Here is a 14,557-nt window from a genome sequence, read left to right as displayed (position 1 = left end):
CTGAACTCACAAACTGGGGGGTATGTGAGTCCTCTGACTCGACTCAAATGACTCCACATGCTTTTGTACAATATCTCATGATGGGCCAGTGTCCTTCCTCTGGGATGCTGAGAACATGTGATCAAAATATGGTTTCACTTCAGTTTTGCAGCAGGATTTGGTGATCCTTGTTGATGCCTTCCAACTCAGAATATTCTGTGAAAAGCTGGTTTTCCAGCAGCTTACCATGAACAATGTTGTGAGGTGACTTGAACACTTCTACAGCAAGAAATACTGCAACTAACATGGAAGGGATAGAAAAGCTGAGAACCAAGTGCTGGGGTGTGCTACTGGATTGGATCTGCTGTTGGGCTGAGGCCCAGGGTTGTGGGACATGCAGTGGTCTGTGGGGTGGGAGGTGGTTACAGGGCTCCCATTGGCAGTGCGCTCCATGGAACAGGGGCTGTGTGGCACTCCAGGCACCCCAGGGTGCAGGCCCAGAGAGGCAACAGGCATCTGGAGACAAAAGAAAGACTTTGATCTTCTTCCCTGAATGGCAACTGCTTCCTCTGGATCCCAGCCACTCAGAGGAGTGGCAGTTCCAGCTCCAGCCTTGCTGGGTTTAAGGGATGGACTGTCTGTGCTCCCATGTCACCTCATGGGTTGCACCTCATGGGTGCAGTCAGCCATTATAGGTCCCAGGAAGCTGAGAAATCAAGTTTATTAAGTTTTTTTCAATGTCAGAATCATACTGCTCCCCCTCTACTACCCTAACCTTCCACGTCAGGTCTGGCAGGCAGGGCTCCCAGGAGATGCTGCCCTCTCTGCTCCTGTCTCACCAAGCCAAGAGTGCAATAGCCAAGAATTCACAACACCATGAGTATCCCCATCCTCCAGAAGACCACATATTTTGGCTTTTGCAGCTGCATTTCTCAATTGTGCTGGCAAAAAGTGGGTAAAGTAGTTGGGTATGATCCTCTTAGGAAAGGCCATCATACTGTCTTGGAGAGTGTCATTCCATCCTGCTCTCTCCCAGCAATCCAGGCACCCACAGCCATGCTTGGGAGCTGTTGTTCCTTGGCCCTGACACGTGCTGCCGTGCAGGCTGAGGAGGGAGAGGGACTGTGACAGGCACTGGCATGTGGGAGAGGCTCTGCTGCCTATTCTTGTCCTGTAGCAAAGAGGCTGTGGAGGAGGTGAGGGAAAAGGCACTTGGGAGAATAAAAGTGCAGTGGATAAAGCTACAGCTGGCCACAGCATTGTTGTCCCTTCAAAAGAACTATTGTCTTTGCATCCTTCCTGGGGAAGCACCTGGGGCTGGCCAGGCTCTCCAGATCTTCCACAGCTGGCCTGGAGCGGAGACAGAGCACCAAGCACCTGGAGGAGAGATGTGGGGCTGAGGAGAGTGTGGGCTCTTGCTCCTATAAAGATGCTGACCTGGCATATCCCATGGACCACCCCCTCAAAATCCTCTGGGATTTCTTTTCTTTTGCCTTCCTACAATGTGGAGGGTCATCTCCTCATCTGTCCTGTCACACAAGGAGGGATGTGGATGCAGTGATGCTCATTACTGCTGCTCTGCTTGCCAGGGGCTGGTATGGAGGCCCAGCAGAGAAGCTCATGCTTGGAATGCTTGGACACTGTCCCAGTGGGACTAAAACAGTCTGGCTCTTTTAACAAGGGGCTTCCTTGCTTGCAAAGACTGGGTTTCACTGGGATTTTAACCACCAGGTCGTGGGGAACCCTCTGTGCTCCTTGCACCACCCCGCCTTACCTACAGGGAGGAGGGTGGACTGTTACCCGCTCTGCACCTGCCCAGAGGGCACAGAGAGATGAACGATGATCAGAGAGCTTTAGCAGCTTGAGTGTTGCTTGCTGCCTGGCAGTTACCTCTGCTGGCAAGCTGCTGGCCCTCCCCAAGGGCAGCTGAGGGGGACAGCAGCAGCGCCAGGACATCCCTCGGCTGCAGGGCACTGATACCGCTGCTGCCAAGAGCCCCAGTGCCCCGGCTGCAGCCAGGGCCGGTGCAGCCCTGTGGGGCTCTTGTTGACCTGGAGCCCTCAGAGCTGCAGGGTCGGCCTGGCACAGCTCTGCCTGTCTTGGCAGCTGCACCTCGGCGGTGCCGCGTGTCCCTGCTCTGATAGCAGCCCTGCCCGGGAGCCCCTGCTTTTATCTGCGGGTCAGGGCGGCTGTGGCTGCCTCTGTGGCAGGGGGGCCGCGGGGCTGGGCCCTCCAGCAGTGTACAAACAAGCTCAGGATGTGAACACAATAGCCAAGGACCGGCCTTTGAAAAGCAGGGGGACGCGGTGTGGCCGCCCTGGGGCACATCAAAGTCCGTCTCACTTTGCACTGCTGAAAAAGCCCGTGTGTTTGATGGCTACCCATGGACTGGCCCCGGCACAAGGGGCCAAGGGTTTGGGTGAGGGGAAGTGGAAAGGGAAAAGAAATCAGCAGGGAGAGAACACAGGAGCTGGGACGCAGTCATGTGGGTCTCTTCCTCGAAAACCTGGGCCTGTCATGAATTCCCTTGGTCCACTTTGTTCTGGCTCTTGCTATATCTGGAGTGTAGCACACAGCCCCTCTTTCTCCTTTTTCAGTGCACCTCCAGGCAGGTCACTTTTCCAAAGTGCTTCATGTGCAATTTTGTAAGCACTTCTTTTGAATCAGCATTTGCTACAGCTGAGGGCTGTTGGGGTTTTTCCTTCCAGACTTGGTGGTTACAATCCTAGAAAACCAGACCTACAATGTGGTGTTTTGCTCAAGAAGGCCAGCAGGAAAGTTACTCTTACTTAACAGCCTTGGGAACAGCTCTGTGCAGTGCCTTGAACAGAGCCATGGAAGGACACAAACATATGGTGGGAGTGATTTGTTTGGTATGCTGGACATGTGCCTGCCCGGGGGTCCTGCAGTACCTGCTGTACCTCTCTGGCAGGACCTGGTCCTGCAAGAATCCCTGGCTGCTCACTCCCGTGCCCCCAAAGGGCCTGGAAAACCCGGGAAAGTTTTGCCTCCGATTTGCTCTGCAGCGTGTGCACGCGTTGCTGCTTTTGGATAAAAGACAGCCTGAGCCTGCTCAGTGGGAACCACCCTCTATAAGGGTGGTTCCCACTGTCCCACTGATAAGGGGACATGTTGACTTAAGATATTAGAACTGTCCACTGCTTTGCTCTTTTATAATGTGCATTTATTGGTTAAGAGCAGTGCAAAGGACACAGGAAATACACGACATGAAAAAGCCAGTACCGTGTGCAGCATTGCCGGCTCTGAGGAAGAAAAGGTGTCCCTAAGAGGGCTGGGTGATGGTTCTGCTCTTGGGAAGAGGCTGCAGCCTGCAGGTGCTGGCCTCAGGCATGTGGGAGCAGCAGGCAAAGCCGGTGCCTCCTCTGTGGATTTGTGATTGAAGGGGTCTCGTGGCCCTTCTTCTCTTGATGCCATTGTCAGGGTAATTAAATGCTCCCAGGCAGGTGCCAGAGCCTCTTGCAAACTGAGAGTTGGCTTTGTCTTGTTAACCTGCTGGAAATACTTTGTTTTAGGGTGGATTAATCTTTCATAGCAATATCTGAAAGCAAAGAGGGGGCTTTAATTGGGGTGGGATTAGCAAAATTGGGCTGGACAGGGGGAGCAGGAGCTTTCTCACTACCTGCTAATTGCCTTCTCTCTGCATTGGTGGCAGCTGCGACAGGCATCCTTTGGGATTAACACATGGCAGGGCTGGGCTCTTGCTCTCTGGGTAAAGCTGGTTTTACCCTAGGGGAAAAAAAAAATAAATCACTTTGTATCTTTGTCTTGATGTGGCCTGAGAGTCAAAGCCTTTCCTGCAGCTAGAAAAACTCTCAGGTCAAACTAATGGAAACAACTTCCCCTGCCCTCTTCCCCACTCCTCCAGTGAATAGTGGGCTGTGTTTGGTTTTAGCTCCTGACTTTTAGTCATCTGTGATCTGTAAAGGCATGGTCAGCAGGACTGTTTCTAACACCAGCCTCACCTTTAGCTCTGCTTGGCTCAGTATGTCCACGAGAACTGCCCTGGAGGCTGCTGAGCCCCCTGTGCTAGTGCAGGCTCCCTCCTCAGCCTCATGCCATCACAGAGTTTGCTGACTGCCATTACCCCTCCCTGGAGAAAGCACCTTTCTTTGCCTGTGCACATCCCGGTGGCTTTCATGGCAGATGTGAATTTGGAGGTTTTATTTATTACTCAGTGATGCAAACATGGCAAAGGGGCCCAGGGTGATGTGCACCTCTCCTAGTGCTGCTCCAGCCCTCCCTTCTCTTCCTCATCATTGGAGACTGGGGCTGAAAGGCCTTGTCCCTGTGCTTTATCCCACAGCAGGGACTTGGGGAAGAAGTGACACCCAGGAGAGAGGCTTGTCCAGGGCTGAGTGTTGCTTGGCTGTCAGCAAGAACTGGTGATGCTGGGCTCCCACCACCCTCTGCCTCAGCTCCCTGCGCCCCACAGAGTGCTGTGCTCACAGGTGTGGATGCCAGCCAGGTGGGCAAACCCATGTCCCACATATGTACATCACATGTGTGCATGCACATGTACGCCCCTACCCACACATGCCTCCAACACGAGTGTGCCCACACCTCTCCAGGCATGTCCATCCCCTCCCATCCCTCTGCCCCCTTGCCTGCCAAAGCAGAAGCGAGCAGGCAGCAGGTCGGAGGGCTTGCCCAGCACCTTGGTGTGGATCTGGCACTGGTAGAGGTGACAGGAAAGGAAGGGAAAGTGTTTTTCTTTTTTCCCCTTGAGCTGTACTTGGGATGCTTTCCCACCTGCATTGGGGACAGCTGAAGAAGTCCCACCAAGGGCTGAAGGCTTACCCCAAGCAGGTGGGACTACTCCCTATGCCTGACTTAGGTGCTTGTGGGTGACCCCATGGGGTGGCTGAGGCTGTTGGGTGAGTATCACGGAGCTGGGAAGGCTCAGGGTCATCAGGGGAGCAGCACCTCCCTTCCACAAACACAGTGTCTCTACTGTCCATCTGACTTTTTCAAGCCTCAGCATTTTCCCCTGCGAGCTTCTTGCAAGACAGACGAGTATGAAAATAAAGCTCCTGACCAAAGAAAACGCTCACAGCCCTCTCAGAGGGTGTGTTAAGCTCGTCATTCACCAAAAGCAAACATCAGGAGTGACGTGGTTACTTTAGGTAGCTGTAGCAGAAAAAGGCCCCTCTGTTTTTCAAACAAGGTGCCTTTTCATTCAGAGGTTGGGGGCGGCTCTGAGAAACCAGTGGCATGTCACTGGGACACCCACTGGAAATGCAGATGTTACCTTGCGGCAGGAAAAGGCTTCTTTGCATCCAAGGCCTTGGAGCAGGCAGGAAGCAGCTCCCAGGAGTCCTGACCGTGGTATTTCCACAGGATCCCCAGCCAGGCTGGGAGCGCTGGCTGTTTGTTCATCCCCTTTGAAGGACACAAAGCCCTCATCATGCTGAGCCCCACAGCTTGGTCACTTCCCTCCTGGCCCAGGGCAGCACCAGACATGGAACTGCTGGGAGGAAAAGCAAACACAAAGGGGGCCAGAAGGGCTGGACAGAAGACAGGGGTGTTATCAGGTGCCCCATCTGTGAGGCTCTGTTGAAACGGGAGGAGAAGGCTGGGGCCATGAAAGCTGCTGTGATGGCCTTGATCCAGATCATGGAAAGGTTTCATCCAGCTTTGGTTGGACTTCTTTCTTCTCATGGGCTCCCCTTCCTCCCAAACCAGGGACAGGCCCCACCATCCTCTTCCACTTCTCTGTCTGGGGGATGACCTGTGGAATGCTGGGCATTGCAAAGGGCAGCCCCCTGCCCTGGGGGTCATCTGTGGGGTCAGGGGACCCTTGGGTGGGCCAGTACCCCAGGAATAGTTTGGAATCATGATTGAGGCTATGGCATGGGTGATAAGCCAGCCTGTGGGGAAGAGTTCCACTCTTGGGGGCACACCGATCCCAGCTGATTGCAGTTTATATGCACTGTACAAGATCCTAGATAGTACAGAAAGTCACATACACGTTTATGGGTGTGTGTGTGTACATTGTGTGTGGCTTTTCTGTGAACATACGCACATGGTCAAATGATCTCAGCAGTTTTGGGAAGAGGTGTCTTGCTGACCTGAACTGCAGCTGGGCTGCTGAGGGCTCACAAGCCAGTTCCCTACGGGGTGACCTCTTTCTGTGCTCTGGGACAGACACAGTGACATCCTGGTTGTGCCAATGTCTCAGTTCTCTTCCTAGCCTGGCAGTCAGGCTGGCAGCATCTGTGGTGGCACAGATGGGAAGGGACAGGAGGGTCCCTGGGGCTGTCACCAGGGCTGTGGACAGGAGCTGGTCCCCCAGCTGTGGCAGAGCAGTGTTTCTGAGGACTGGAGCATGGGGAGATTTTTCCCACACACCCTCTGCAGCACTCCTGCTTCCCAAGAAGGTTAGACATCCGGGCCTGGCTTTTTGGTGAAACAGTGAGCTGTTCTGGTTAGCAAAACCCCAGCTCTGCCCTGTGCCCCACCGTGTGCAGCCCTCTGCCACTCTCACCCCACAATCTCTGCCCCACAGCCACCTCCTGGGAGTGTCCCATCACCCATGGCCCAGCAGGAGATGTGGAGGCTGGGGTCTCTAACAGGAATGATTCTGATTGCCTCTTTTCCCTGCCCAGAAGGGGAAGCTGCAGCAGGAAGGACTCCCACCCCAAACCTCTCCAAGGCCAGCATTTTCCTGCTGACCTTGAGGCAGAGACTGGAGACAGCCAGCTGGCTTCCAGGACAGTATCCCCCTCTTCTAAAATGCCAGCTTGGTCTCTAAATAACACCTGGCATGGATCTGTCCCCAGGCACCAGAGCAATGAGAGACTGAGCCCTGTATACCCTCATGCTGCAGGACTCATGCCCCGTTTTACAGCTGGGGAAACTGAGGTACAGTGGGGTCCCTGACTCTGCCTTGCAGCAAGCTCGTGATGCAGCCCTGTGTGTTTGCAGGGCCCTGGGAAGTGTTTTCCAGTGGCAGAGTTCTGGTCCTCACTGGAAGGGGAGGATTTGTGGAGGGCTGTTGCCCTGCCAGGGGGTCCACACTTTCTCCCAGCCCAGCTGTGCTGTCAGGGCAGCCCAGGAAGCTTCACCTGCCCAGAGGAGGGATCCAGAGGGACCCAGTGTCTCACACCCCTGCAGCAGCCCCCCTGCCCCCATCACCCAGTGCCCCTCCTGGCCCTATCTCCCAGGGATGGTGGAGCTGCCTCCTGGGGCAATCAGTGGGCAGCACATGGGCCTTATCTACGGGCCAGCTGTGGGAAGGGCTCCCTGCCATCCCTATCAGATGGGCGGCTCCAACCTGGGGCAGAGGGGAGCCAGCCCCATTCCTGCTGTGCTGGGGCCAGGGCTGGGGGCACTGTGACTGCCCATTGCAGGGGGATGCTCAGAGTTCTGGGACCCCTCTCCAGCCTAGTGGGCAGTGTTGCTGTGACACTGACAGATTTGCAGGGGTCCAGCCAAGGCCATTGAGTTAGGCAGTTGTGGATTGTGTTGGAATGTTGAAGGCAGATGGTGGCAGCAGTCTTATTACTGCCAGCAGAATCCACATCCCTCATCCACTTCCACCAAACTCTCAGCAGCAATTTCCTCACCAGGGAGATGCTTGCAGGGCTGAGGGGGGCTCAAAGGGCCAGCACCATGGAAAAGGCTTTCCTGCCCTTTCACAAGTCTGATAGACCTTTGTGTTTTATTTATTTCTGTGGTTGTGCCACCTCCTGTTCCCAGTGGCTCAGCAGAGTGCTGCTGGAAAACTGGTGGGGTGGGGATGCTGACTCTCTCCTAAACCCCAGGGTCATCTGTGTCCATGCAAAGCATGGGCATCCCTTTGAGGAGGTGCCTGTGGAGTGTGGTTTTCCCCAGAGGTGGGTGCCAGGCATCCCCCACACTATGGGGTGCCAATGCTCTCAGGGGGCTGGTCCTGCCTGGCACAGGGACTGGGCAGAGCGTGGGAGGTCCCTTGGGAGAGGGAGCATCCTGGCTGCTCTGTGCCTCTGAGCAGGGTCTGTCCCTCTGTGTCCTGTGACAGCAGTGACCATGGATCACCAAAAGCTCAGGGTGCAGATCTTTATTGTCCACTTGTCTGGCTGTGCCACAGCCTGAGCTGGGCACGGGTTTCTCACTCCCCAGCATCCCAATCATCCACCGTGGCCTCAGGCTCTGGGTGGGAGAGGAGAGTATGAGAAGGAATGTGTTTTGGTCTCCTACCAGCTCCTACCAAGGATATAAATGAGGAGTTTTCTTCCCTGCCATGTCCTGGCCATGGGGAAGGTGGTGATGGTCAGCTGGGAGCCTGTGCCCACCAAGGTCAGCCCCTCTGGCCATAACCACAGGGAATTAGAGATGGGTGGAAAACTGTCTAAACCTCATACAAATATTTGCATTTTTAGGGCTTTTCCAAGTATTGGGGAGTGCTGACACAGCAGCGGTGTGGGAGAGCTGGCATACTGAGAGGGTCTGCTTGGCTTTTTTTGGGGGCAGGGAGAAGCAGGATTTCCATGGTCAAATAGTTTTGTTTAAAATAAGAAAAAAAAAGCTAAATGAGCAAATGGGGAGAATTTCCAGCACTGCTGCAGGTTTCTCTGCCAGCTCCTTGGGGCTAAACAGCCACCCTGATGCTGAGTGGACCACAAACCTTCAAACCACCCCTTGCCCTGGATTGGGGGTGTATGGTTCCCATCTCTCTGTTCTTTTTTTCCTTCTCTGCTGAAAGGGGTTTTGGCAGGAAAGGGAGTCCCTGTGGCTGCTCTGTCCTGGAGCATTCTGAAGGTCTGGGGCTGAGGTAGAACTGGTGAGAGCCTGACTCATCTATTGCCCCCCATGCCCATGCCAGGGGATGCTTTTGGCCGTGGTAGCAGCCTGTTTGGAGAACCCTGACTGGGGAACAAGGGTGGCCATGGGCCCTGGTGGCTTCAGGACCATACATCCCAGGCACAGATAGGGGCTGGAACAAGGGAGCAGTTGGAAGGACTCTGGGCTCTCCCATCCCACTGCATTCCCCCTCTCCACACCCATTTCCGCCAGCTCCTGGGGCAGGTTGAAGCAAGCAAGGAGCAGGCACGTCCTGTCCTGCTGGTGCAGGGGGGGCTCAGCACCTTGGGCTGCAGGGTGAGAGCCCTCCATGTGCCCAGGGGACAGTTCTGGGGTGGTGGCACCCAGACTCCCAATAACTGTCCACAGCAGGACAGTGTGTGGGTGTGTCCTGGCCCCATGCGGGTGTCTTGGGCACGGTGATGGGGCTGGGGGCTCAGTGCAGGTGGGTCACTGCTGTGGGTGTCACTGGTGGGGATGCAGAGGGGAGTGTGTGCACAAGTGGAGCCTTCCTTGCACACCTGTGCATGTGTGCTGGGGCTCACTCATGCAGAGCATCAATGTGTGGGGCTGCCCTCTGCTCTGGGCTAGGGGCCCAGCCGTGTTCTGCATCCCCCTCACGGGCTGGCAGGTTGCTCCATGCCCCGCAGCTGTACTGGCACCTTGGGGTGTGCTGTGCTTGGGGAACGCAGGGGACCAGGGCTCAGTCAGGCTCAGGTACCACTGGAGTGGCCAGAAGGATCATCATGGTGCTACAGCAGTGAGTCAGGGACAGCCAGACACAGGTGTGGTGGGCAAGGGGACTGGCATGTGCCCCTGTGCAGCGGGCACCCGTGGCTGGTGCTGGCCCTGGGCTATGCCAGGCAGGGGAAGAGGCTCCTGCACGTGTCTGGGCAGTGCAGCACGTGTGGCTGCCTGCTGGGGCTGGGCTCTGCTTCCCTGGGGCCAGGGATACGTGCAGATCATCCCAGTGCTGATGGACCCCGGGGGATGAGCACCAGGTGGATGAGCAGGACAGCAGGACTGCCCTGACATAGCCTGCAGTGGCTGTCACATAAAGGCCAGCGCAGCAGATGTCACGGGAGCTGACGTGTTTCTTCAGCCATAGGAAATGCTGGTGATACAGGGGGGCTGGGTGGGGGGCCCCCATTGGTCCCATGCATGCTGTGGGGCCAGGAGCAGCCATGGTGAGGGGTCTGCTGGTGCAAGGTGTGGGCAATTGTGTGTGTGAATGTGAGTGCAGAGGGCTGGGTGTGCAGCACGCGCTGTGTCAGGTTAAGTTACAGCATATAGAGCAGGAAAGAGCATGTACAGTGTATGGGGACAGGGATACGGGGCTTGGTTAATGGGGCTGAGAGGAGGGGAGGGCCAGGTGTGCACAGTCCCCACAGGACTCCCTCCTCCTTCATCCCACTCCCTCCCACTGAAGCATCCACACCCATTCCCTCCTCCCGACCCCTCCCCACCATCCCATTCCCATGACAACAGCAGCATCCTGCTCCTACAGCAAGGTGCAGAGCCCCCATCTGGGGCCCTGGTGCCACTCTGGCTGCAGCAGGAGGTCCCTGCCAGAGGGGCAAAGGGTGGCGCTTCCAAGGGGACCCAGTATAAACCAGAACTCATTTTCCTTGGTGCATTGGGAGAATGCCCAGAGCTGTGGACACCCCTGGAACCCACGATGATTCTGGGATCCATCTAAGACAAGGGTACGCTGCTCCCCTGCCTGACCCCCAGCTCCCCACTCAGATTGTTCCCTCCAGCCCCCTGGTCCCCTCCCCAGGCCGGGGCTCTGTTGCTGTCCCCAGGCCAGGGCTCTGAGCGCTGGCCAGCCCTGCCCTCTAGTGCCCCTGAGCTGCTCCGTGCAGGGCTCAGCCCCGGCTCCCTGGAGCTGGGACACCCGGAGTCCTCGCAGGGCCCGCGGAGCAGAGCAGGGGCTGGCAGCTTCCCCACGGCACCACCTCCCACCCCGACACTGCTGCTGAGGGGACATGAGGACACTCATGAGGGGACACGAGGACACATCCCGGAGCCTCCAGAGCACCACCAGCCATGTCCGCGCTGCCGAGGGCGCAGCGGTGTCACCCCAGCACAGGCGCCCTGCGCCCCGGGCCTTGGCACACGCGGGCGTGCCCGCTCGGGTGACAATTGCCTTCCCGGCAGCCCGGGTCGATAACCTGGTGGCCAAAGCACTCGGAGGGCCGGGACGGCCACGCCAATGGGTGCCCGCGGCTGCGGGAGAGGGAGGGAGGCTCTGCAGGCTCTGGTTAAACGGGAACGAGGCGCGGCATCGTCCCGCGGTCCCTGCCCTGGGGACTCTGACCCCGTGGGTCGGCCAGGGGAGCTGAGGCAGGCGGTGACGAGCAGCCCCACAGCCACTGGGACGGAACCAGCGAGGAGCCGAACAGGATGGATCCCACTTTGGAGCTGGCAGATGATCCCAGGTGAGTGCTGGAGACTCCTGTGCCGTTTTGCAGCCGGGCAAATCCAGCTTTTTGGATCGGATCTTTGTAAAGTTCCGATTCATTCCCTCTGTAAAGGAAGGGAGGCGCTTGGTGGTGAGGCAAACCAGCCAGGGGATTGCTCGGACCCTGCGGGGCCAGGTGTCCCCGTGTCCCTGTGGCCCCGTGCAGCACTCCTGGTTCTGCTCCGCAGGTTCTCCCGCCCTTTGGTGGAGATGCTGATCAGGAACTTCAGCGTGCCGGCCGCCTGCTTCTCCCTGCCACCCACCTCCCGGCAGCTGCTGCACCGTAGGTGGGGGGACGGGGTGGGCAGGACCCTCCTGTTGTCGCTGGCGGGAGCAGGACAGGGATGAAGGTGGTAAGGTGGCCGAGGCAAGTGCAGGCACGGAGCAGCCCCAGAAGTCAGAAACTGGGCTGCTGCCAGGGTCTTGGTCTCCCATCCCATAGTCCTGCCTGTAGGGATGGGGACAGCCCAGGAAGGGCCAGCACTGGGGCAGGTGTCATGGGGAACAGTGGAGCAGAAGAGCCAGCTCTGGCACAGGCAGGCATGTCCAGGGCGTGGCACAGAGCTTCCTAAACCTGGGCAGTGGTGGGTCGAGGGGCAGCTCCCTGTAGTAGTGGCCCCAGGAGGGACCAGACAGGATGAAGACAGCTTCTCACCCCTCCCCGGCAGAGCTGGACATGGCCCAACTCATCATCCTGGGCCTCTGCACCATCATGACACTGCTGTCGGTTGTGATCTACGTGGAAGAGGTTTCGTACCTCTTCCGCAAGATCCGCTGCCCTATCAAGATGAAGACCCTCTGCTGGAGCAGCTCAGCTCCTACGGTGAGCTGGGCTCTGGGGGTGCTCGGGGGCATCGCCCTGGGGGGCCAGGGCCACCCAAGGGGTGGCAGCCCACAGGAGGGGGGAGTGCCAGGGTGCCAAGCTCACGTGTCCCCCAGGTTGTGTCAGTGATCAGCTGCTTTGGCCTGTGGTTCCCGCGCTCCATGATGGTGGTGGAGATGGCTACCACGGCGTGAGTATCACCCACCCTGGGACAGGGCACCACTGAGCCCACAGGGCTTGACCTCCCTTCCTCCTCCTCCCCAGGTACTTCGCTGTCTGCTTCTACCTGCTGATGATGGTCATGGTGGAGGGCTTTGGGGGGAAGGAAGCACTGCTCAGCACCCTGAAGGATGTGCCCATGGTGGTCAGCACTGGGCCCTGCTGCTGCTGCTGCCCGTGCCTGCCCAAAATCACCATGACCAGGTGAGGGGGAGCTGGGATAAACCTCTGCCCCTGGAGGGCTTTCACCCCGTGCTGCTGCTGGGCTGGAAGACAATTCCCTGGGCAGGGACTTGAGGACTTCAGAGTGCTACTGGTTTCTCTCCCCATGCCAGGAAAAAGCTTAAATTGATGATCCTGGGGACTTTCCAGTACGCCTTCTTCAAGGCAGTCGCTGTCTTCCTGGGGCTGATCCTGGCCACCGATGGGAATTACAACCCTGCTGATGTGAGTGCCAGAGCACAGGGATGGGCAGGTTTATGACCTAGACAGGAAGCCTCCACCTGAACTTTGTCAGCCCAGTAATGTTTTCTGTGTGTCCCCCTCAGATTTCAGGGGAGAGCGTGGCCCTCTGGATCAACACCTTGGTTGGTGCCTCTGCCCTCTTTGGGCTGTGGGGCCTGGGCATCCTCTTCCGGCAGGCCCGGCTGCACCTGGCTGAGCAGAACATGCAGGCCAAGTTTACCTGTTTCCAGGTGAGCCCCCGTCCTGCCCAGCTCCCTCCTAGGTGAGGGGGTTCTGCAGCACTGCGGGCTGAGGCAGCATGAGGGAAGCTGGTGGGGCAGGAGCCACTGCTGGGTGAGAGCCCTGCTGGCTGCAGGACAGGGGGAAGGTGAAGGCTGAGAGCTGGGCAGTGGCACAGCCCTCACAGCAGGGTGTTGGTGGTCACAGATCCTGCTCCTCCTGACGGCGCTCCAGCCTGCCATCTTCAGCATCCTGGCCAACAATGGCAGCATTGCCTGCTCACCACCCTTCTCCTCCAAGGCCAGGTCGCAGCGTAAGTAGGGAGATGAGAGAGCAGCACACCCAGCCAGGCCCCTCCATCACGTGGATGGCATGGGGGGTGGGCATGGTGGCTGAGGGCAGCTTCAAATGACCTGTCTCCTGTTCCAGAGATGAACGTGCAGCTGCTGATCCCACAGACCTTCATCCTGGCGGTGCTGACACGGATGTATTACCGCAAGCAGGACGACAAACCAGGCTACCAGCCCGTCAGCTTCGCACCCACAGGCGCCGATGCCAAGGCGTGAGCAGGAGGGACAAACTGGGGTGCCAGAGGCAGAGTGGGGTGAGGGGCTGGTCTACCCTGCACAACCTTCTCCTCCTCCCCTGGCCCTGGGGAGCTGCTGGCAGCAGGAGAGGCAGGAGGGGAAAGAGCATCTTGGGACAGAATGAAAGGTTTGAAACTTAAAAGCCATAAACCAGGGGGGTCCATGGAGCCACCTCCAGCCCAGGGGCTCTTGTCTAGCACTGAGTAAAGATAAATTTTTACACGAGTCTTGAGTTGGTGACTGGCTTCATATTATCTCTGCCTAGGCTGGGTGGGAGATGACTCCATACAGAGGGAGAAGGATGGAGCCCAGACTAACACAGCCATGGCATGGGACTGTCACAGGATGCCCAACATCCAGCTGTGACACTGAGCTCTGGGTGCTGCTGCCTGGGGTCCCACAGCCAAAGTGAGCCCAGGCCAGTGGTGATTTCTCCTGAGATATCAGGATGGGTCTGACCTGTCCCTGGGCCTGTTCTCCATGGGACTGGCTGCTCCTGAAAGCACACAGGGAGCATCCACACCTGCCAGTTAGGTGCCAGGCAAAGGAAGAAGCCTTGAAGCACCTTCATAACACTGGGAATTAGTCAATGCTGCCTTAACCAGCCTCAGTTCAGTACCAGTATCTGCTCTAGACACGGGGATGGACATCAGGAGCAATAACAATTTGCAGAAACCACTGGGTAATCTTTTGACCCCAAGTGTTCATTACAGATGCCAGAAGCACAACTCAGACCATGGTTTCAAATGAGCAGATCACATGTTAAAAACAGTAGCAGCATTCTCCAATGCTCTTGCTTCTACCACCATCCCTGGTCCTTCTCAATTCTGTCCTGTTGCTGCTGTTTGCCATCAGAAAATCCTTTCCAGGGACTCGCACCCCAGATCTAGAGAGGAAGCGAAATGGGGCTGTTTCACAAGAGTAGATGCCTCTAGAGTTGGCAGCATCAAACTCCACAGGGATCTTCACTGCATGCTAGTAAACTTTTGTTTTTCCACT

The 14,557-nt window shown here is 57.2% G+C and overlaps 1 protein-coding gene and 1 long non-coding RNA gene across 6 annotated transcripts; one reads left to right on the top strand and one right to left on the bottom strand.

Moving 5' to 3' along the window:
* Positions 1-3,141: 3,141 nt before the first annotated feature.
* Positions 3,142-5,359, bottom strand: LOC129124646 (uncharacterized). Of its 3 annotated transcripts, none has more exons than XR_008534852.2 (3): positions 5,249-5,359; positions 3,620-3,726; positions 3,142-3,492 (listed from the first exon to the last, which is right to left on the bottom strand). It is a non-coding gene; the product is annotated as an uncharacterized LOC129124646 (long non-coding RNA). The 3 variants fall into 3 exon arrangements; XR_008534853.2 differs by having other exon boundaries at positions 3,142-3,489; XR_013183650.1 differs by having other exon boundaries at positions 3,142-3,726.
* Positions 5,360-6,840: 1,481 nt separating this feature from the next.
* On the top strand, positions 6,841-13,783 carry SLC51A (solute carrier family 51 member A). Of its 3 annotated transcripts, XM_054639733.2 has the most exons (9): positions 11,060-11,222; positions 11,434-11,528; positions 11,914-12,068; positions 12,185-12,258; positions 12,333-12,491; positions 12,623-12,734; positions 12,836-12,982; positions 13,179-13,284; positions 13,401-13,783. In XM_054639733.2, the coding sequence occupies exons 1-9, from the start codon at positions 11,188-11,190 to the stop codon at positions 13,535-13,537; spliced, it is 1,020 nt and encodes a 339-aa protein (XP_054495708.1). In that variant the 5' UTR covers positions 11,060-11,187; the 3' UTR covers positions 13,538-13,783. The 3 variants fall into 3 exon arrangements, with proteins under 3 accessions (XP_054495707.2, XP_077040124.1, XP_054495708.1); XM_054639732.2 differs by lacking the exon at positions 11,434-11,528 and having other exon boundaries at positions 6,841-11,222; XM_077184009.1 differs by having other exon boundaries at positions 6,841-11,528.
* Positions 13,784-14,557: the final 774 nt, after the last annotated feature.

Source organism: Agelaius phoeniceus, chromosome 10 (genome assembly GCF_051311805.1).
Source record: "Agelaius phoeniceus isolate bAgePho1 chromosome 10, bAgePho1.hap1, whole genome shotgun sequence".
In the NCBI taxonomy this organism is placed as follows: domain Eukaryota; kingdom Metazoa; phylum Chordata; class Aves; order Passeriformes; family Icteridae; genus Agelaius; species Agelaius phoeniceus.
This window is presented reverse-complemented; position numbering and strand designations above follow the sequence as displayed.